This window comes from Solanum dulcamara, chromosome 5 (assembly GCF_947179165.1).
Source record: "Solanum dulcamara chromosome 5, daSolDulc1.2, whole genome shotgun sequence".
NCBI classification, from domain to species: domain Eukaryota; kingdom Viridiplantae; phylum Streptophyta; class Magnoliopsida; order Solanales; family Solanaceae; genus Solanum; species Solanum dulcamara.
The window spans coordinates 78,462,709-78,484,921 of record NC_077241.1 but is presented as its reverse complement, the minus strand read 5'-3'; the positions used below and the strand labels follow the sequence as shown (position 1 = coordinate 78,484,921).

At 30.1% G+C, this 22,213-nt stretch overlaps 3 protein-coding genes across 3 annotated transcripts; all 3 read left to right on the top strand.

Annotated features, from left to right (window-relative positions):
* Window positions 1-7,074: 7,074 nt before the first annotated feature.
* LOC129890116 (cation/H(+) antiporter 18-like) lies at window positions 7,075-12,923 on the top strand. The gene is made up of 4 exons (XM_055965658.1): window positions 7,075-7,254; window positions 8,635-8,886; window positions 10,467-11,468; window positions 11,556-12,923. Exons 2-4 carry the CDS (start codon window positions 8,692-8,694, stop codon window positions 12,765-12,767), a joined length of 2,409 nt encoding a protein of 802 aa, XP_055821633.1. The 5' UTR covers window positions 7,075-7,254; window positions 8,635-8,691; the 3' UTR covers window positions 12,768-12,923.
* Window positions 12,924-14,378: 1,455 nt separating this feature from the next.
* LOC129890803 (dirigent protein 5-like) lies at window positions 14,379-14,930 on the top strand. The gene has a single exon (XM_055966280.1). It carries the CDS (start codon window positions 14,379-14,381, stop codon window positions 14,928-14,930), a length of 552 nt encoding a protein of 183 aa, XP_055822255.1.
* Window positions 14,931-20,278: 5,348 nt separating this feature from the next.
* On the top strand, window positions 20,279-21,022 carry LOC129888598 (disease resistance response protein 206-like). Its single transcript, XM_055963550.1, has one exon. The coding sequence runs from the start codon at window positions 20,300-20,302 to the stop codon at window positions 20,867-20,869; it is 570 nt and encodes a 189-aa protein (XP_055819525.1). The 5' UTR covers window positions 20,279-20,299; the 3' UTR covers window positions 20,870-21,022.
* The last annotated feature ends 1,191 nt before the right edge of the window (window positions 21,023-22,213 follow it).

The window sequence follows — 22,213 nt, the reverse complement described above, 5'->3', positions numbered from 1 at the left end:
GTTTAATCTTTCATACTAGTAGTCATAGTATTATTGTAGGAGTTTCTTGTTATTTCATTTCTGCCTACTGTTTTTAGCGTGCAATTCAATTATCGTATTATTTTGTGGTAATAACTATTCCATTTTTTAGTATGTGTTGTCTCGTTTTCTTTAGCATTTTATCTCGGGATCTTCAACCTAATTTTTTTTAGACCACTTTGTCTTATTTTTACTTGAGCCGAAGATCTATCAGAAACAGTCTTTCTACCTTGTAGGGATGAGGCCGTCTACGTACAATATACTAGCCTCTCCATATTCTATTTGTGAGATTATATTAAGTATATTGTGTTTTTTTTCCTCGAAGGGAGAAGTAAAAAAGGAACAAAGTCAATATTGGAGCAATTCAATATAATTGATTTAGTTGTTCATTGTTGAATCTTAGATTGTATAATGCAAGATGATAAAGATTTATGACTTTGGTCATTTTTGTATCATTAATTTATAATTACGTTTCAAATGTAGTTTATGTTGCTGAAATGTCGACTAACAATTTTTTCTTTGGCATAATGATTTTGACCCATAACAAATTACTATAAAACTATAGCAACCGAGGAAAAATCGACTTTTCCACACATACATATTGATGTCTCAAATAAAGGGCTAAATTTAAGTGGGTCAACATGAGTTTGAATTAGTAAATGAATATTTATAATATAATAAATCCCTATGATAATTTAAATATGTAATCAATTATTCAATATAACTTTAGAGTAATATAATAATACATCATGATGTGAATCTAATTACTACTAAAGCAACAGTAGTGTTGACATTATGGCCTTTGTTAATTTTTTCAAATATAATAATGGGTCCTATAATCTCTCAAAAGACTTGAATAAAAAAATATTACAAATCATTAGTATAATGAAAGGTTGAGAAGAAAAGTAGAATAGTAGCTTAATACCTTAGCAAAAATTATGTTCATTAAAAATCAACAAATATAATATGTGATTTATTAAATTATTCCTATTTAATAAATGAGATAAAAAATATACTATTTTTTGTTTTAAATTCCTATGAGAACACTTATCATATAACAAAAAATATTTATTAAGATAACACTTATTTTGATATGGAGAAAATATATAATTCAATGATTCATGTTCTTATGGTTTGTTATATGGGTCTGCCTGGCTGAATTTAGAAATTTTTATAAACAAAACGATTTGATGTAATAGTAATATTCAACAATCCTTATCAAGGAAAATTATGAATCTAAATTAAATCTTTCAAACTTGCACGTCTATATTTTATATATAGCAATATAGTACTTGCTAAATTATTGTAACAAACTGACAAGTTATTATTATTCAATGGGGTGGTTAGATGAATAATATTCATATAAGGTACATTGCTTTTGCTTTTTATTAGGTGCATAAACAGATGAAAATATATATAAATAGTATAGGCCAAAAGAACGGTGGAAATCAAATTCAGCCAAAAAAAAGAAGGAAGAAAAAAGAACATGTTACTATTTTAGTAGAATTAGTGGAAAAAATTGCAGAGCCACTATTGATGGTTCAACTTTAATTTCTCCTGGTTTAACATGTGTAACCAATTACTTTATACCACCTAAAAGGGAAAATAAATAAATAAATAATATTCTCTTTGCTTTTACTTATTTGATATTTTAAAAATAAATTTTTATTTTTATTTATCCTTTTTAACATATTAAAAAAGCTATAATTTTTTTTCTATTTTACACTCAACATTAATTATTTATTTTTTAAATTATTTTAAAAAACTAAGACGGTATATTAATTAATATAAATATTTAATAAAATAATATTTATATTAATTATTATTTCCGAAAGAGTATGCAAAATCTAAAAAGAGCAATGAATGTGAATATATCAAACATGTTTAGTTCCTTTGGGTTGAAGGAAGGGACTTAATTAATCTTAAAAATCACATGTCGAATTACTTCTCCAATTTAATCAACAAAATTATTTTATATTAGATATCGATTATATGAATCATGTATTCATTTCAACGTAACTCATGTCTTGTATTATGCATCTCTTGGCTAATGATTATTAGTTTCGTTGTCCTTATTTAAGTAATATCGTATCACGTTTAATCAGTTTTAGAAAAATATTAATTTTTTATATTTAATAATAAATTTAATTTTAAAATATTTATTTTATTTTAATGAATAATTTATAATTATAATTTTAAAAAGTTTCTTTTTTTAACATCATGCTTAGTCCAATACTTTGACATAAATTGAAAGAAAGAAACTATATTTATTAGGTTTTAGTGGAAAACAAAATTTTGTGGTTGAGTGAGTGCATTTGGGTGGGAAAAAAAGGGATATATTTGTGTCATTTTTCCTAAAAGAAATTTCTCTTAAATTGACTAAAAAAAAAAGAAGATATAATACTCCAAAATAGGTTGAGACGTGGCACGATACTCGATATTTGCTAAGTTATATCGAACAAACTAATTTTTAGTGTAATAACTTCCACTTCATGTTCATATTATATCCCAATTAATTGAAAATATTAACTAAACAATAATAATAATATATTTAATATAATCTCATAAGTGTAGAGTTTGAGTAGGATAGTGAGTGTGTACCAAAATTATATCCCTATCTTATAAGAAAGAGAGGTTATTGCCGATAGACGCTCGGTTCAAAACAAATGAAAAGAAAGAAGAACAATACGGAAATTCAACAAGTAGACTAATGAAGAAACAAATAAAATTAAAGATATTAAATAATGAAGGTAATAAAAATCAATAGATTTAAAGTAAATAATTCTCATTCATCAAGACATGTAAACAAAAATATCTTTCGTAAATCATACGAGTACTTAGAGACTCGAGAGTAGTTGTAATTCGTATCAGTTAAAAGAAACTAAAGCGTTTAAGTTAGGAGTGGCAAAATTAGCCTATAAAAACATAATTTCTCAATTTCGCGTAAGTCTATTTTGACATATTAATTCAGCCCATCTAATAGTTAAGTTGATCTGGACTAAATTGATCATAAGGAATCTTGTAAAAATAGTTTTAATAATTTTTTCCTCAAAATAAACAAGAGAAAAATTCACAAATAGTTATTATAAGTATCTTAATTATGTTTCTTAGCTACAATTTGTCTAATTACGTTTCATAGCTATAGTTTTGTCTGCTATGGATATTTTCATTTGTATAATTATCTACCAATATACAAATATGGTAAGTATATACAAATTTTGTATTTATATATTTAGAAAAAAATTCAGAACTTATACAAATCAAATGTATCAACATGATAATTATATACAAGCTAGGGTAAGCATATACAAATTTTAGACTTATACAATTAGAAAAAATTCTGGATCTACACAATTAGAAACTGAATTATACAAATTTTGTATTTATACAATTGAGAGCCGAATTATACAAATTTTGGACGTGGGTCACGTAATTATGATTGTAAGTTGGTGGCAAATAGTAATTAATTAAACTATAATTATATTAATTAATTAACTAATATATATTTGCTTATCTGCATAATTTTCCCAATAAACAACAACTATAATTTTCGATGACTGGAATGAATAATACTATTTGTTCCACTGGGCCTAATTAGTAGACTCAATTGGCCCAACAGAACTTTGGGCAAAGTGACATATACAGTATTATTAGGGGTGGGCACGGTATGGTACGGTATTGAAAAGTTTGATTTGGTAATTTCAATTTACGGTTTTTAAAAATACTATATCATTATTAAATCAAATTAATTCGATATGGTTTGGTATTTTAAAGTTCGGTTTCGATATTTTACGGTACGGTAAATCGGTTACCATAATTTGATCAACTTCAAGTCTTCAACTTACATATATTCATATAATAAACAATTATGATTTTGGCTTTTCAAAAAACGTCTCAATTATATCATAATAATACCTTATACATGTAAAAAAATATTCAAAATAAAATACAAAAAATTCTCTTTGTTAAACAATCACCCAAAAAGAACATTTAAATAAAGATAGAGTAATCAAAATTTTAACATCTAAATAATTAGTTACTATTTTATATATTTGCTAGTATTATATAGTTACATATATATGAATTTTATGTAACTATATATTTTGATATGGTATTCGGTATTTCGATATTTTTTTTATAAATATCAAATACCATATTGAATACCAAACTTGTTAAAAATGCATACGAAATACCATACCAAATACCATAAAACCCAAACTACAGTATTAAATTTTTTGATTTTGATATGGTATTCGGTATCTACCATGCCATGTCCACCCCTAGTCCAATGCTCATTGTAATCAATATCTAATTGTATGTAAAAAATGGAAATTTTACTCCACATAGTGTGTCTGGTTTCCTAATTACACTTTATATCTGTACTTGTTGATTAGTGAACCTTGGTATATATTAATTAATAACATAAATAACATAAACTTTGATAAATTATCTTTTTTTCTTTTCGTAGTTAATAATCCAATTTAAAACAACTGGAAAGTCAAAATTAAAGGTAGTATGTGGTTGCAGTCACGTGATTAATTAATTATAACTATAGTCTACATGCAATTAATTATAAAGACTCACGAGCCTATCCATTTGCATGTTCTATAAATCACTTTATTTTAATATATATCGTCACATACTTGTTGAATAAAGATACATGCACATGAAATTACAAGTTTATAATCATTACTTTGTGAACAACTTAATGAGACAACTTATAAAGGAAGATTTGGTTGACAATAAGTAGGAAGGATCGATCAAAAATCTCTGGGTTTTCAATTTTTATTATGTAGAGATAATAGTTAAAAATACATTTGAATTGAGTATTATTTTCTCGTAAGTTTCACATTCTAATAGCTCAATATTGTGATAATAGCTCTTTCTAAGGAATTTCTTGTATCAATAGATTCTGCATAACAATAATTTTAATTCTATAATATGTGTAGTGTAATTAATTTTCTAACAATAAGTGTTTGAATGAACCAATTAGCTTTGCCCTGCATATTCAAGTTATGCGGGATATCTCCATCTCTAGTATCAAATGATTTGTTAGAGAATTTTATTGATTTTTTTCTCGGTGCAAAACTGAACCTGAATCTATGTGATCTGACCGACTAATGTTAACGGATGAGTTATGATAAAACCATTATAGACAGATAAACGATAGGATCAACGACATAGAATAAAACTTTACAACAATTTTTTTCATAGACCTCCATATCACTTAAAATGAATAATTGCCGCATGCTTGTGTTTTTATATTTAAATACTGAAAAAACTTTAATTTAACCTCATAAAAATAATAAAAATACAATCGAACAATTGATATATAATTTTTATTTTTTTTAAAAAAAGAAGATCTAACATACATGTAAAAAGAAAATTGAATTCCAAAGCTATATCAATTCTTTTTATTTAAGTTATTACAGGAAACATTATTGTGAACAAATAGATATCTTTAATCTCACCTTTTGGGGGGGCTTTCCTCAAGGAAAATCACATGTATACTTTTAGACTTTTAGTTGAAGGCTTGACCATGGAAATAAACTTATTAATTAATGCTTGCCCTAATTATTTTTTGTGCGTGTGAATAAAATTTCATATTAATAATTAAAAGATATAAGTTATAATGGTATTATTAATAGTGGGAGTTTTTTTGAAAAAAAATATAGGAGTATTGTATATTGAATTTGATTAAAAGACGAACGAAAATCATATCACGTTAAAAATATTTTACACCTATTTTAATTCAATAACTGATATCAAAGCTTATAGTTAGGCAAGACGAATATAAAAGTAACGGGGGTGATAACATATGGTCTGATTTAGTCCCTTTGTCCATCTACGAGCGCAATCCAAAGACTTAACATGTGTTAATCAAACTTTTAGTTGCTCCGATTTGACATTTCTTACTTAAAATTGTAAAATTAGGTCTTGAATTTAATTCAGACTTCAAATGCTAGCTCAAAGGGAGAATAATTGTCCAAACCTTATAAGAAGACCATCGATCTCATTAATAATTGACGTGAGATTTTTTCATTTTTTAATAAAAATATTATTAATTAATTGCATTAAACTTTGTTTAATTTACTTAAAGATTGTCCACAGGCATAATGTGAACTTTGTAGCCTCTTGTGTTCTTTTTTCACAATTCAATAGCCTAGTAAGTAGTGCAGGTGCTCTTGAAACTGACTGGCAAAAACATGCAGCTTGCTTCTTTTTCTAACATTTGCCAGCCATTAAACAACTTTCTTTTTATATTCTACAAATCATTTCGTATTCACGTAAGATCAAGAGAAGGGAATCACATCCCAAAAAGAAGATAATATAGATGGTCTATTCTAACACAAATATCAGTAATTAATTTTACAATTCTAATTCATAATGTATAAATCATATAGAGATAATTTTAGCATTTCAATATCATCCCTACCAAAAGAAAAAAAAGGAACTTTAATACATTTCTAAATTCTCTCTTGTAATGGTTAATTGCATATAATTAATCTGATCTCCTAAAAGCACTAATGGTAATATCTTAACTTTTTAAAACTCTTTTTTTTTTGAATAAATAATAATATCTTAACTTATTCTAACATTCATTTACTTTCTTTCACTTAGTGACAGATTTAAAAATCTCTTACCAATTCAATAGAGAATTACATACAGATATTCTCTTAATTAAAATTATGATTTTTCATAAATAGTTCAAGTAGAGGGGATCTTCTTTCCTAGTGTCACTTGAGTATATATAACCATATATCTTATTCTATTGGTTCACTTTTATTTTTTCATAATGTTTATAATATAATATTTTTAATTATGATCATTTTTAATATATCAAAAAAAATTATTTTTTCTATTTTTTTCTCAATATTAATTACTTATTTCTCAAATTATTTTCTAATATCTAAAACTATTCATCAATTAATATTCATATTGATCTTTTTTTTAACAAGTGTGTACAGTTAAAATATACAAATAAAAATGAATGGAGGATAGCGATATAAATAGCCAATCTTCTTTTCTCTTTTCTTGTTTGGTTTCATTATTTAACTTTTCTTTTCCTGTTTTCTCCCTCACTCTGTCATCTTCCAAAAAATAAGGATATATTCAACTCATAGAGTAAGATCTTTCCCTTACAACAAATTCTTTTGATTTCTAAAAGTTCGTCAAGAAATACTGGCAATAGTGTAGGCCTTGTTGAATATTCGATTATTATTCAAGACTATTCAGGTTTCTCTCTTCTCTCTCGCTCGCTCTTTTATCTTACTTTCGTATATAATTTATAAGTATATATATAAAGAGAGTCGAATTCAAAATTTAAAATTATTTTTTTTCACGATGGTATGATACATTTGTTGGAGTTTGTTTATAAGTTTGAAATTTGAAAATAAAAATACTAACGTTTTACACTCTTTAATAAATCTATTTAACGCGAATTCAAATTAATAGCCAATAAAATGAAAAATAGATCATGATGATGCGAATAATTAGGAAGGAATCTATAGGGTCATTGAGGTGGCAAGGTTTGAGTAATATGAATAAGCATGAATAAAATAAATGAAGACACGTATAAGGTGGTAGTAAATGAGTTTGGTTTTTGTATCATTTGTTAATTGTTGGGGGTGGGAGTTGGGTCTGCCACGTTATGTACAAGAAGCCAAATTAAGATTTTAATGTAATGCGGTGATATAGGATGTCAAATGAGCGAGTTATTATGTAAAAATTGAAGCGGATCAAAATAGATTGAAATGTAATTTGTGAGTTATTATACAATAAGGTTATCTCAAAGTGCTTAGAACAAAAAGTGCAGCATAAATTATGGGTTGCTCTGGAACTCAAAAAAAAACAGTGTAAACAAAAAATTTGAAAAAGTTTAATGGTTAATTTAACAAAAATATTTGATGATTACTCTAATATTTCATAACAACTATTAAAAAAAAATGGGAGGAAGGAAATAAGTATTTTTTTCTTTTTTTTTGCATACTGTACTGTTATATTTTAGATTGGACACACTCCTTGAAAAAGTCACTCACCCTAAAAGGATAAGATGTATTTTTAGTAAATTATCCTAATTAAATACTACCTATTTAATATGGTTCCCTTGATTATGTAAATACTCACTTATCTAAATAAGGATAAACTTAAAAGAAAAAATTAACAATTCTTCTTCATTATGTAAATTTTATTATTTTAGTTTAGTTTAAATATAAGACTTTAAAATATCACATAATATAAACCGGAGAGAAAGAATATAAAAATATCTCATAAGTAAATATTTATTTGTAGATTTCAAAACTAATTAAACATATCTTGCTCGGGAAAGAAAAAATAATTAAATGCATCTGGCGCTCTATATTCTATAAATTTTCTCCATGCACACATATTTGTACTAGGGTCTAAAAAAGGAAAAAAATAAATTAAAAAAAGAAAGAGAGAAAAAAAATAGCAAAAATTAATCTTTCCCCTTAATTTAGTAATCAGCATTGGATTAGGATAAATCCTTTTCTTAATTAGGATTTCATTAATTCTATTTATATAAGGAGAAAAAAAAGACACTATTTTTTCATCTAACTCTGTTTTTGTTTTCTTGAAAATGTCCAAAATTTGCAGAAATTGAAGATAAAGATTGAATCTTTTTGAGTTTTGATTAAGTGGGGTTGTTTTATTATGGCTTCAAATGGAACTATGAAGTGTCCATCACCTATGAAAGCTACTTCTAATGGAGTATTTCAAGGGGATAATCCATTGGATTATGCACTTCCTTTAGCCATTGTTCAAATATGTTTAGTGCTTGTGCTTACTAGACTTCTTGCTTATATTCTAAGGCCATTGAGACAACCTAGAGTCATTGCTGAGATTGTTGTAAGTGTTCTATCTCTATTTCTGTTTCAATTATCTCATTATTTTATTGTTGTTATTAATGTTCTTTATTATGTATGTTGTGTATTGTTTTTTTCATTTTGCATTGGTTCATTGTTGTTAATGCTTTCCTTTCTGTATTTCCTTTGAAATGCCGAAGGCCTATTGGAAACAAACTCGTTATCTCTACGAGTACGAGTATGGGGTAAGACCACACTTATAATGAGTATGTTGTTGTGGTGATGGTGGTATTCAGGTTAACTTGTGTGTATCTTGACTAGTTTTTTCGAGTCAACTTGTGTGTTGACTGGTGGTATTTGTATCAACTTGTGGGTAATTTGACTATTGCATCAGATTTGAGATTTAAATTTGATGGGTTCGATACTATTGAACTCGTAGTTCTCTTAAATTTATGAATTCAATTTTTTTATATATCGTAGTGTTTTAATAAAAATGATGGGTTCAATTGAATCCATTGACAATATATACTACATTTGTCGCTTGAATACTTACTAGTACCTCTCATCAGTACAATACATGAGTAACTCTACCACCAAGACTTAGGTAGATGCTGTAGTTCAATTCGTTTACTTGAATTTTATTTTTTTATTTTCAATTTTCTCCAATAAACTATAGTTGGATGTACCTCGATTATTTTACCAAATACTCTCACACACATATTCTGTATTTTATTTAAAATACGGATACTTATTACTTCTCACCAGCACAAGTACGTAACTCTAGTTTTTCCTTAAGTTTCTCTAATTTTCACTATTTCATCCCATTTCCTGAGTTATACATTTCTGACTTTGTGTTTTTACAATTTTCTCCAATAAGTATGTTGTTGCACTCTTTTAGGAAACATTGTGGGATAAAATGATTGGTGTTATATATATATATATATATGTTGCTTATCTTTTGATAAAGTATATTTATATTGTTATCTTGAAAGTTCAGTATTCTTGTTACTTTTGTTAGTTTATTTATCAACTCAAAACGCATGGTCCCTTATTATTTTTCTCTCAACTGTTAAGATACCTTGGTGATTTGCCATTAAAGTAAGGCTTATTGATGCCTTTAACTAATCATAAAGTATTTGAATATGCTGGTGATGGTGAAAATGACAGTGAAGAACCAACCTAAAGACCATTTATTCCAGAAAAATTGGAACTTGATCTAATCTTGATGGAGAAGTTGAGCAGTTGTTTAACATCACAATGAAAAAATTATAAAGAACTTTAGATGAATTTTACTCCATTCTGCTTCTGATTCGACTAATGTTTTGTCATGCTATCTTTAGTACTTTGTCGTGACTTCTTCACTTCTGTTACACTGTGGGAATGCAAAGGACATAGAATTTTACAGGGAATGTATTAGAGATGAACTTTCTTGGATACACGCCACTAGTTATGAGTCTAAACCATTTATTTTGGTTGAGTTTTCTTATATTAATGATTTGTGATATCCTGGAAGAATGTTTGAATTACAATTGTGTTGTGGCACCATAAGAACATCCAATTTTAACATTGATTGGTACTAGTTAGTGCAAGAAATTGACTTGATCCGATTTTTTACTTTGATAGGGAGGGGTTCTACTAGGTCCATCTGCTCTAGGACGCAACCAGAAGTATCTGCACGCTATATTTCCACCGAGGAGCCTTACAGTACTGGATACGTTAGCTAATTTCGGACTACTATTCTTTCTTTTCCTCGTTGGACTTGAGCTAGATCCAAAGTCCCTTCGTCGGACTGGAAAGAAAGCTCTAAGCATTGCCCTTGCAGGAATCAGTCTCCCTTTTGCATTAGGAATTGGGACATCCTTTGTTCTCCGGGCAACTATTTCTCATGGAGTTAACCAAGGCCCTTTTCTGATCTTCATGGGAGTAGCCCTTTCTATCACTGCCTTTCCCGTGTTGGCTCGTATCCTGGCTGAACTCAAGCTTTTAACAACAGATGTTGGTCAAATGGCGATGTCTGCTGCAGCAGTCAATGATGTGGCTGCATGGATTCTACTCGCTCTAGCTATTGCCCTCTCAGGTGTTGGCCGTTCTCCTGTTATTTCGTTGTGGGTGCTTTTGTGTGGAACTGGTTTCGTGCTACTCTGCATATTCATTGCTCCTCGTATATTCAAATGGATGGCTAGACGTTGTTCTGAGGGTGAGCCAGTGGATGAAAAATATGTGTGCGCTACACTAGCAGCTGTTTTGGCTGCAGGATTTGTAACTGACATGATTGGTATTCATGCCTTGTTTGGGGCTTTTGTGCTTGGAGTTCTTGTCCCAAAGGAAGGGCCTTTCGCGGGTGCTCTGGTGGAAAAAGTTGAGGATCTCGTGTCTGGTCTATTCCTTCCTCTGTACTTTGTGTCTAGTGGACTGAAAACGAACGTAGCCACCATTCAAGGGGCTCAATCATGGGGTCTTCTTGTTCTAGTAATAGTTACGGCATGTTTTGGGAAGATTGTTGGCACTATTGTGGTGTCACTACTGTGCAAATTGCCCGTCCAAGAGGCTGTAACTCTCGGTTTCTTGATGAACACTAAAGGTTTGGTAGAGCTCATTGTTCTCAACATTGGCAAAGATAGAGGAGTAAGTTCATCTTGATTATACTTCCTTCATTTTGGATTTACTAATAGTTTTGAAGTATCGTTTTTTGATTGATGATCGGTTTTGCAGGTACTTAATGATCAGACATTTGCCATCATGGTGTTGATGGCTCTCTTCACGACGTTCATCACGACCCCTATAGTGATATCAGTATATAAGCCAGCAAAACTGGCTGTGACAGCATACAAACACAGAACTATAGAGAGGAAAAACACGAGCAAACAGCTCCGAATCTTGACCTGCTTCCACAGCACAAGGAACATTCCTGCAATGCTCAATCTCATCGAGGTTTCTCGGGGTATTGAGAAGAGGGAAGGGCTTCGTGTCTACGCAATGCACCTCATGGAGCTTTCAGAAAGATCCTCTGCAATTCTGATGGTCCACAAGGCTAAAAAGAATGGACTGCCCTTTTGGAACACCGAACAGATGCAAGACTCAAATCAAATTGTTGTAGCTTTCGAGACATTCTCGAATCTGAGTAAGGTGTCCATTCGACCAACTACTGCAATCTCTCCTATGAACAACATGCACGAGGACATAGTCGCTAGTGCTGAGAGAAAAAGGGTTGCAATGATAATTCTTCCCTTCCATAAGCACCCGAGACTCGATGGTCATTTGGAAACAGCCCGAGGCGAACTTAGGCATGTGAACAGGAGAGTTCTTCAGCATGCACCATGTTCAGTTGGCATATTAGTAGACCGTGGTCTCGGTGGAGCTTCTCATGTATCCTCAAGTAACGTTGACTTTTCGGTGACTGCCTTGTTCTTCGGTGGCCATGATGATCGCGAAGCACTTGCTTATGGTGCACGCATTGCTGAGCACCCTGGCATTAATTTGGTTGTGGTTCGATTTATAGTAGACCCTGAGGTTACCGGGACAAGTGTCAAGGTGGAAATGAATAACAACACTAGCCCCGAGGCTCAATCTGATGATGAAGAGTTCCTTGCTGATGTGAAGCAAAAATCCTCAATAGATGGATCGATCAAATTTGAGGAGAGGATCGTGAAAGATGCTCGTGGGACTATAGAAGCAATCCGTGAGTACAATCGTTGCAATCTGTTTCTGGTTGGCAGAATGCCCGAGGGACAAGTAGTTGTAGCATTGAACAAAAAGAGTGACTGCCCTGAATTAGGATCCTTGGGAAACTTATTGACATCACCAGAATTTTCGACTACAGCATCGGTGTTGGTGGTGCAGCAGTATCGCAGCCAGTTACCTCAAGAATCTCTCAGTTCTTTGAAGGAAGGAGAGTCATCAGACGGTGATTGTGATTCAGAATAAACGTCGTTTTTGCTAGCAATTCATCAAGCTTCTTAAGTATTCAATGTACAGTACAATGCTACTACTCTAGGCTTTTTATACATGAAATTTGTTCTGTTATTGTAAAACTTCCAACTCTTTCAAGTTATTTGCTAAATGGCATTTGCATTAATGTTATCAGTGTTTGTCTTTGTTGTTGAATTTTGCTGTGGCGATAGAGAGTAAATAGATTGATAACTGCAATGTATAATGAGTTTAAGTTTTATACATTGACTAATATTTACACGATCATGTCACTTATAAGGTAATTATAGGTAAACGTGTATAACAAGCATTGATTGATAACTTGATAAAATGGTAACTAACCTCCTATCGCGTGTTAAACAACACGATAGAATAACATAAAGCTTAATTCTGTTGTCTAATTATATGGACTTTCCTCATCTAGATTTTAAGGTGCAAGAATTGAGTTGCTACCACGACACTTGTATTGCTCTCCCACATCCATGCGCTTCATATTCTTCCGGAGTTCCCTCCAAGAAATATGGAGTAGCATCTTTGGCCCCTCATGTCAATACCACGAGCTTCTTATCCATTCTCATTGAACGCAAATATGAGTTTGGCTAAGTTTATGTGAATAAAGAGTTTCATATTCCATGATCAATTTTGATACAATAACTAACTGGGCCTAAGTTGTTATGGTATGATTCTGGGTCTAAGTTTACATGCTTGTAGGCGCTATATATTCAGGAATTTATTGGCCTAACTAATTCGTGTTCAATTGGTTTAATGCAATTATTCCCCTTTTAGGCCATCGTTTACATTTGTCACTAGTTTTAAATATAGCCCTCGGAAATTACACTTTCCGATAATGTTAGACTCGGGTGTAAAACTCAATTTATAGATAAAACAGTACTAGGCTATCGTCTGACGTATGAAATAACTTATAAAATTTTAGATTGTGGTTTAACATTTTCTCATAAGATTTTTTTTCAATTTACTCAAAAAGGATATTTTGACCATAATCTTAAAAGTCTATAAGTTGAACCTAGAGGCTCTACTAACCCAGATTTACGTTGTGTGAGACCTGTAAAGAGAAAATACTTTCTATTATGAATTTCTTGTTTCTCAAAGCTTAAACTCAAAAAATTGAAGTCTGCAAACTGAACCAGTCATGCAACCAAAAATATAGAAACAAAAATTGATGAATTGTGGGAAAATGCCAATCCTATAATCTTAGTTTAGCATCAACAATGTGGTAGGTAATAAACACCCCCATTTTAAAAAAAAACAACAAATTGTGTAATAATCAGCCTTGCAGCTTTGTCTTACTTGTTGAAAGAGTACATATTTTATTACTATATATATTATATATCTATAAGATATTCAAGTATGAAAACACTAAATAAAACAAGTCGGATTGCGAATTTTCTAGACATGATTTAAAAAAGTGTTCTTACAACTTAATTAACTTTGTCTTCCATAGAAACAAACAAATAATTTTTTCTCCAAATATTGAACTAAGCTACTAAAGTATATTCTTGATCACTAAATATAACAACATCATATTGTCTTTTAATTTGCACTATATAAACTTGAACAAAGACAATTAAATCTCTCAACAATTAAACCATGGAGAAATCTTATTATTATTTCAACATCCTTTTTATTATTATACTCACTTCTTTTTTTCTCATAGCCAATTCTAAAACCCTAAAACCCGAAAAACCCTGCAAACGACTCGTTCTCTATTACCATGATATCCTTTTCAATGTAACAAATTCTGCAAATGCTACATCTGCAAATGTGTCAAACCCTCCTAATAACGTCCTAGGAGATTTCAATTTTGGGATGTTAGTAGTTTTCGACGATCCAATAACAAGAGATCAAAATTTGGTGTCAACACCTATTGCGCGAGCTCAAGGGTTCTATTTATATAACATGAAGAGTAAGTATAATGCATGGTTTGCTTATACTTTGGTGTTTAATTCAAGTGAGTATTGTGGTACATTAAATATTATGGGGGCAGATATTATAGAACAAAAGTTTAGGGACCTTAGTATTGTTGGAGGGACAGGAGATTTCTTTATGGCTAGAGGTGTTGTAACATTTAGTACTGATGCTGTTGAAGGATTGGGGTATTTTCGTCTTAAAATGGATATTAAGTTGTATGAATGCTATTAGATAGTATCCAATATTCTGGTCTTAAACATATCATATAGTGAAAATTAAAAAATTAAAAGTTGCTAAAAAGAAAAGAGCTATTCATTTGAAACAGACTACAAAGAAAAGTGTAAGACAAACAAATTGAAATGTGGAGTATTATCTCATTGTAACAACGTATGTCTAATTTTCAAGCTTGAAATCATCTTTTCTTTATTTATGTATATCACACGGAGGCGGATCCAGAATTTTGAATCTCTGGGTGTCACGCTGCTTTGAACAGTAACCTATATATGAAAAAAACTTTAACATAAAGCAAGATAATACTTATATTTATTAGCAAATTTGCATATAAAAGTTAGACTTGTTCTATTGAGTTAGTTAAGATTTTACTTACAAAAGGTCTAGAATTATAATCTATGTTTTCACAATTTTTTTACAATAAATTAGCTAACGATGATTAAAAAAAAAAGTAAGAAGAAAATACATCCTACATAGCAAGGCTCGAACTTGCATTTCTATAGTGTTAAACCTTAAACTTTAACTACTGGCACCACAAGACTCATTATTTCTAAGGGTGCCACGTTTAATATTTATATTTTCCATATAAATATATATACAAATATACACATATATACAGATTTTCAATCAAAACCACCGAATAACGTGGCACCCCCTCTAATCTACACAGATCCGCCTCTGTTTATTATCACACACTTTTTGGTCAAATAATTCACATTGAATGAACAATTGACAATTAGAATCAAGTATGAGAGTTTTGCACGCTATTCTGCCATTTAACAATATATCTTCAAATTTCAATAACTCTTATGAAAATGGTTGGTGAAATTGACAAAGACACAAGTTGGCAGGCTCACCTAATTAATTATACTAAGACCGCTTCTGTTATTATTGGTTTGATGAAGTCATAATTATTGAATAATGAGTAAAAATGTGGTTAGCACTTAGATTCTCATTTTTAACTAATTTTATATTGATTTTATCTTTAGATTTAAGTTTTCATAATTAATGGATTTGGATACCTAATTTTTACTAGCTCCGTGTACTACTACTACTTCCTTTTCAAAAGTTGTTGTTTCCAATTAGGAGACTTATGGGTTCCAATAATATTTCTTTACAAGAGCTGAGTGATAACGATAGACTATTTTCTACCTTTATCATGTCAAAGGTATCTTGGATTATGTGGGTGGTACATAGTAAATATCAAAAATTAACTCATGAATCGTGATAATGGGTCACGTGAAACTTATTTTAAGGGGAAAATCTGTTGATTGTGGTGATAGATGAAACTTAAATTAGTTTCAAAGAGAATTTTTTTTGAGTGTACAAATAAAGTTCAATATTGATAGTTAAAAAAAAAAATTAAAAGATGCATATAATAAAAAGTGTAGAGATATATTTTTAATGGTGTGAGTTCTCTTTAAAAAAAATGCGCACTTGGCCTAAAGTAAATAATATTGCACCATATTATTAATTAGTCCAACAATTATTATTACTTTTACCATTATCAACTAATATTTATCAAGCAATTTACTTATAACTATCTCACAAGTAACTTAATTGTGTGCTCTTTTCGTTTTAATTTATATGGTATCTTTCGAATTTTAAGAGAAACAAGTTTTATTTTAATTTAATCTTTTCCTATTTTTAAAAAATATTTAAATTATCAATTATTGTGATTAATACTCTTTTTTATGTTGTTTTCAAATATGTAAATTCTATTCAAAATTTCATGTTGGAATTTACGATAAAAAATAAAAACTTTAACTCTAAAAATTCAAACGATCGATACCATATAAATTGAAACACAGAAATAATACATCATTTGATTATTGATGCATACAACTTAAACTCCATTATTTTAATTTTCATTTCAAGCCAATCAGCGGAAGATAATGAAAATTAATTGATGTTAGACTTTAGACATCACCAAACAAATTTTACTGTGTTTGGAAAAAGTGTGGAACTTGAATAAATAACTATAAAATATAAATACTATATAGTATTTTTATATCTACGCATTATTAGTTTTTACTTCTATACGTATATATTCAGAAAACGAAAGCAAGTATATATGCAGTTATATTCAGAGAATAGTTAGAATTTAGAACATAAATGGAAAAATAAAATATGGATATTGTAGCTCCTCTTCAGTATTATTTGAGTCATATTCAACAATTCTCACTCTACGTTTCTTTGTAGCGGCACAGTCAAATAAATCTCTTAATAACGATATTATTTGTCTAAAATTTTTTTATTACTATAACAAATTAAAATATCACGCTGTTTATAGTAATTCAAAGGATATTTAAAGTAATCTCTAATAATATTTACCAGAGAATTAATTTCTAATTTGTCCAAGTATCGTATTTTGCTAGTAGGTCGGTTACTTGCTCACGACATTATATAAATATCGTATTAAGCTGGATGAAAAGGTTCCTGCGTCAATAATCTGCAATCATTAATCCTTACGTTTCGTTTTCAACTAAAATTAAATCCTTTTATAGTGCATGGTGTTGAATTGTACACCGTCACTATCTTTTATTTAAAGATTTAGGATGTCCCTAATGTACAAAAATTGTCTTTTGGAAATATTTTGACTAAATGGGTAGATATATATATCTACTAAATTATTTATGGGTTGTTGGATTGAATTTGACCGAGCTAATGTAATGACCCGTTAGGTCATTTTGAGAACGAGTCCTCCTCCTTTCATACGAGAACCTTTCCGTAAAATTTTAATGAGTTATTTGGATCACTCGATAACTTCGGTTAATTAGTTGATGGATGATTTTAAATAATTAATTTAATTGATGGGCTAAAGTGTTAACTTATTTAATACCACTTTTCTTATACTTATTAAAATAGGTTAGTAGAGTTTGTAAATCTTTATTAGTTTGGAAAATAAAAAAAAATAAAAAAAAATAATAATAATAATTATATATTTATATATATAATCTGATGGCTTAATGCCAGATGTAACGAAAACATCGACGCAAACACAAAAATTGGAGAAAAAAAATACGGAGGAAGAAAGAAAAGAAAGGGGAAAAGAAAAATAAAGGAGAACAGAAAAATATGGATTTTTATTCCAAAGCGTCAAGGTAATTATTCTCATCCTTTCCATTAAATTTTCATGTGATTATGAACATATTTTTAGGGTATATTGGTGGAGAAACAATGCTGAAATAAGAAAATATGACTCTAGGGTTGTTCATATAAAATCTTGATTTGGGGGTCGAATAACGATCCATTTTAGCTGAAATTTGACATGTGAGTTTATTTTATCATGATTGAACATAATCGGAAAGAAAATTTCAGATTTGTCTTCAATGACATAGAATGAGTTAGTTCCCAAATTTTGATATATTGAGATAGATAATTAAATATTAGGTATATTATATTTTTTGAATTCCATTAAATTTATGATATTGGGGGAAATTAGAACCTAACCCTAGGCTTAAAATTTGGAAATATGAGAGTTGACATGTTATTTGACATCAACATTAGGAACTTGATTATAGATTTGGGTAGGTTTTGGGTCTAGGCTAGACATATAATAATATGGGTGTTGTTAGTTTCAAAATCTTATTGTGGTTATTTATTTGACTAAATTACGTTGAATTGGAGGTCCAACGAAAAGGGAAGGCTCAAGTTCCGAAGTGATTGCTCGATTAATTAAGGCAAGTAAATTTCTAAACCTCAGTTTAAGCTTGTAGATGCTTGTATTTTCGTGTTATGTGTACTGGAAAGTAATGAGAATTAGATTGGGTTATTGACTGTATGATTGGCCTTAAAGATGGAGATGAGGGGTATAAAATGGTGATATAATGACATGTATTGGTGGAATTGATATGTTGTGATTGTGGATTTATTTTGGACATGTGAAATGACTATGTTGATGTGAGATAGGAAAAATTATTATTGTTGTCATGTTATTATCGTGAATTATATGAACATGAATTGATTGCATTGGTTCTGACATATTGTGTTGAGATTGAAAATGATATGAAATAAAAGGGGTCGGGCCACACTCTCCGTGGCAGGTATTATGAAACAAAGGGGTCGGGCCACACGCTCCGTGGTAGGTTACATGGACAGAAATATCCCCCATGGGTTCCGGACTGTAATTCAGCGGATGTGTACCGATAGGACAGACATGCATCATCTCATTGCATTTCATCGCATTTTGTTGATATGTGTGAATTCGTGTTTACCCCTTTATTGCTCTGTATATGCTGAACTTGACTTGATATGATTCATTGATGAGACTATTGATGAGTATTCGTGGACTGTATTACTGTTATTATTGTACAAGTGGAGAGTTGGGCTGGTTTTATGCAGGTTGTAGTTAAGGAGGTTCGGTTGGAAGGATAGGAGTACTTGTATTTATTGAGCTTTGCTTAGTTTTAGTTATCCACTTGCTGAGTACCGTGTTGTTTGGTACTCACCCCTTGCTTCTACACTTGTGTAGATTGTGAGTCTGGACCTTCTTGATCTCTTAGTGTTCTCTACCACGTCTGAGGCTATCATCTCGAGTGTTGAGGTAGCTATTACATCCATCTAGTGGACACCTCTTACTCTTTTATTATGTTTTAGTCCTATTCTAGAGACAAAGACATTGTGACTGTATTCTCTTTCGTACCTCGATAATGTATTAGTGGCTTGTACACGTGACAATCAGTCTTGGGGGATTTTGAGATTATTTATTTATTTTTGACTAAGTTAAACCTTGCTTTATCTCAATTACTTCCGCATTTACTTTCCGTTGAGTTTTAGGCTGACTTATCTCGGTGGGTTGAGATGAGTGCCATCACACCTGGATTCGGGTGATGACAAATATATAGGCCGATTATGTTTTAATGAGCTAATTTATCACCTCTTAGTATAATTTATGGGTACACCTGAATTAATTACTTTTTATGCAAATTTTATATATGCATTAAGAAGTCTACTAAGTATCCATAGAAATATTTGATTTTTCATTGATTAGCTATTTTTATAGTATATTAATTTAAGATTACTATAGAAAATTTATAAATTTTAAATTCTGAATTTGTTATTTTGAATTTATTGGTTAGTTTGTAGCTACCAAGAAAAGATTATATTAACATAGACTTGAAGATAAGGAAAAGAACACTACCCATGCGTTTTAATTTGTCTTACTTTATACGTCTTGTACTATATACATGGAAATATTAGTTAGATCCCTTAAAAGCCAAGCTTTTGAAATTTTTGGTCCATATTAATTTCATGTCACATCATAACAATTGGATCCAACAAATAACAAAAAAAAATCCTTATATAAAGAGATGAGATTAAAATACAATTCACACCAAAATAATAAACCTTTTTTTTTTCTTTTCAAAATGGCATCCAAGAATCCAAATTCCATAGCTATTTTATTTTTCCTTCTCCTTATAATTAACTTCTCTATAGTTGAATCATCGAAAATAATTCGCGCACATCGACCCTGTAAAACCCTAAGTTTTTATTTCCACGACATAATATACAATGGTGAAAATGCCAAAAATGCAACATCAGCTATTGTAGGAGCTCCAGCATGGGGTAATCTTACAAAATTGGCTGGACAAAATCATTTTGGAAATTTAGTTGTATTTGATGATCCAATAACTTTGAATAATAATATTCATTCAAATCCAATTGGAAGAGCACAAGGTTTTTATATTTATGATAAAAAGGAAATATTTACTGCATGGCTAGGGTTTTCATTTGTTTTTAATTCAACTCAACATAAAGGGAGTATTAATTTTGCTGGAGCTGATCCATTGATGAATAAAACTAGGGATATTTCAATAATTGGTGGCACTGGTGATTTCTTCATGACTAGAGGAATTGCTACTATCATGACCGATGCCTTTGAGGGTGAAGTTTATTTTCGACTACGCGTTGATATTAAACTTTACGAGTGTTGGTAATAATTATAGACGTTATTGTTATTGTTATTATTATTGTTATAGTCGTTTTTTTTTTGTGTGTGTGGTGATGGGAAGGAGGAGAGGTTAATTGATTGTTTTATCTTTGTGTTGGAAAATTTATTGTTGGTTAAAGTTTCCAAGAATCCTATCCAATATATGAAGTTTTAATTTGGTATAATCATTTGATATCTAAAATTTATTGGTACGATTAATTGTCATATACTTTCATGGACAATCATGGAGTCTCTCTTAACCGGCAACAATTTCACCATCTATAAGTAGATAATGCACAACGAAATAACGTTGTTGCCACGTCCGTCCAATACTTGCCATGGTAAAGGACAAATCAACTAATCTTGGATCTATAATCAATCAAGTCCTATTTTGTTAGGACAATAAAAAGGGAAACATCCAACTTTAGCGGTTCAATCCTTTCCTACGCTGGCAACGTAGTTATTGAGCTTTAGAGCCCGTTTGGATGGGCTTAAAAAAAGTAATTTTTATGTATGAAGTGTTTTTAAAACTTTGAAGGGCTGAAAGTTATTTTTATAAATAAGCAATTGAGTGTTTGGATAAAAGTGCTTATGTTGAAAATAAGTGTTTGAATTTTAGGGTTAAAAGAATAAAAAAGGTAGTTTGGAAATTTAGTTAAAATATAAGGGATATAAAAGTAATTTCTATGGTCAAACAAAATGGCTTTAAGCACTTAGAAAAAAAATGTTAGAAATCCTAACTTTTCATTTTTGACTGACTTTAAGAACTTTGTGGCTTAAAGTTAGCATTAGACAAACACGTCCAAAAGCTAAAAAGGGGCTTTAAGTTGATTTTGCCCATCCAAACGGGCTCTTACTCTCATCTAATTCGGTGTTCGATACTACTCCCAAAACTCGATATGCTCATGCAACTTAAATCAATCAGTTCAATCAAAACTTTCGATTAGTCTCATTAGACTCTTATCAAAACTCAATCTCGTCTGAATCATTATGCTCTTTCAAATCAATTCAATCTAATCCACTCTTTTAGATTAAATACCCAACTCTTTTATATCTCTTTAAAACATGCAATCTCGACTTAAAAATAATGCATAGTGAAAGTAGGATCAAAACATCTATAATCTTAAAGGCTCTTTCAATTTAACTCGAGCTCGGCTCATACTCAAATCATCAACTTAATTCTTTCAGAAAACTATATTTTCAAAATCAATCTCAACTTATTAAAACTCTATCTCAAAACCACCATTTATGCTCAAAATATTCATGTTCAAAATAATGAAAACTTTCAAAGATTCCTCATACTCAACTCATGTGTAAAATCAAACTCTTGTAAAATAAATGCTCAAAATCA

What these genes read in the sequence shown, in the direction of transcription:
- LOC129890116 (XM_055965658.1), top strand. Translation starts at nt 8,692, where the DNA reads ATGGCTTCAAATGGAACTATGAAGTGTCCATCACCTATGAAAGCTACT. An exon ending in GAGTCATTGCTGAGATTGTT is followed by an intron (nt 8,887 to 10,466) that starts GTAAGTGTTCTA and finishes TTACTTTGATAG; the next exon opens with GGAGGGGTTCTACTAGGTCC. An exon ending in ACATTGGCAAAGATAGAGGA is followed by an intron (nt 11,469 to 11,555) that starts GTAAGTTCATCT and finishes TCGGTTTTGCAG; the next exon opens with GTACTTAATGATCAGACATT.
- LOC129890803 (XM_055966280.1), top strand. Translation starts at nt 14,379, where the DNA reads ATGGAGAAATCTTATTATTATTTCAACATCCTTTTTATTATTATACTC.
- LOC129888598 (XM_055963550.1), top strand. Translation starts at nt 20,300, where the DNA reads ATGGCATCCAAGAATCCAAATTCCATAGCTATTTTATTTTTCCTTCTC.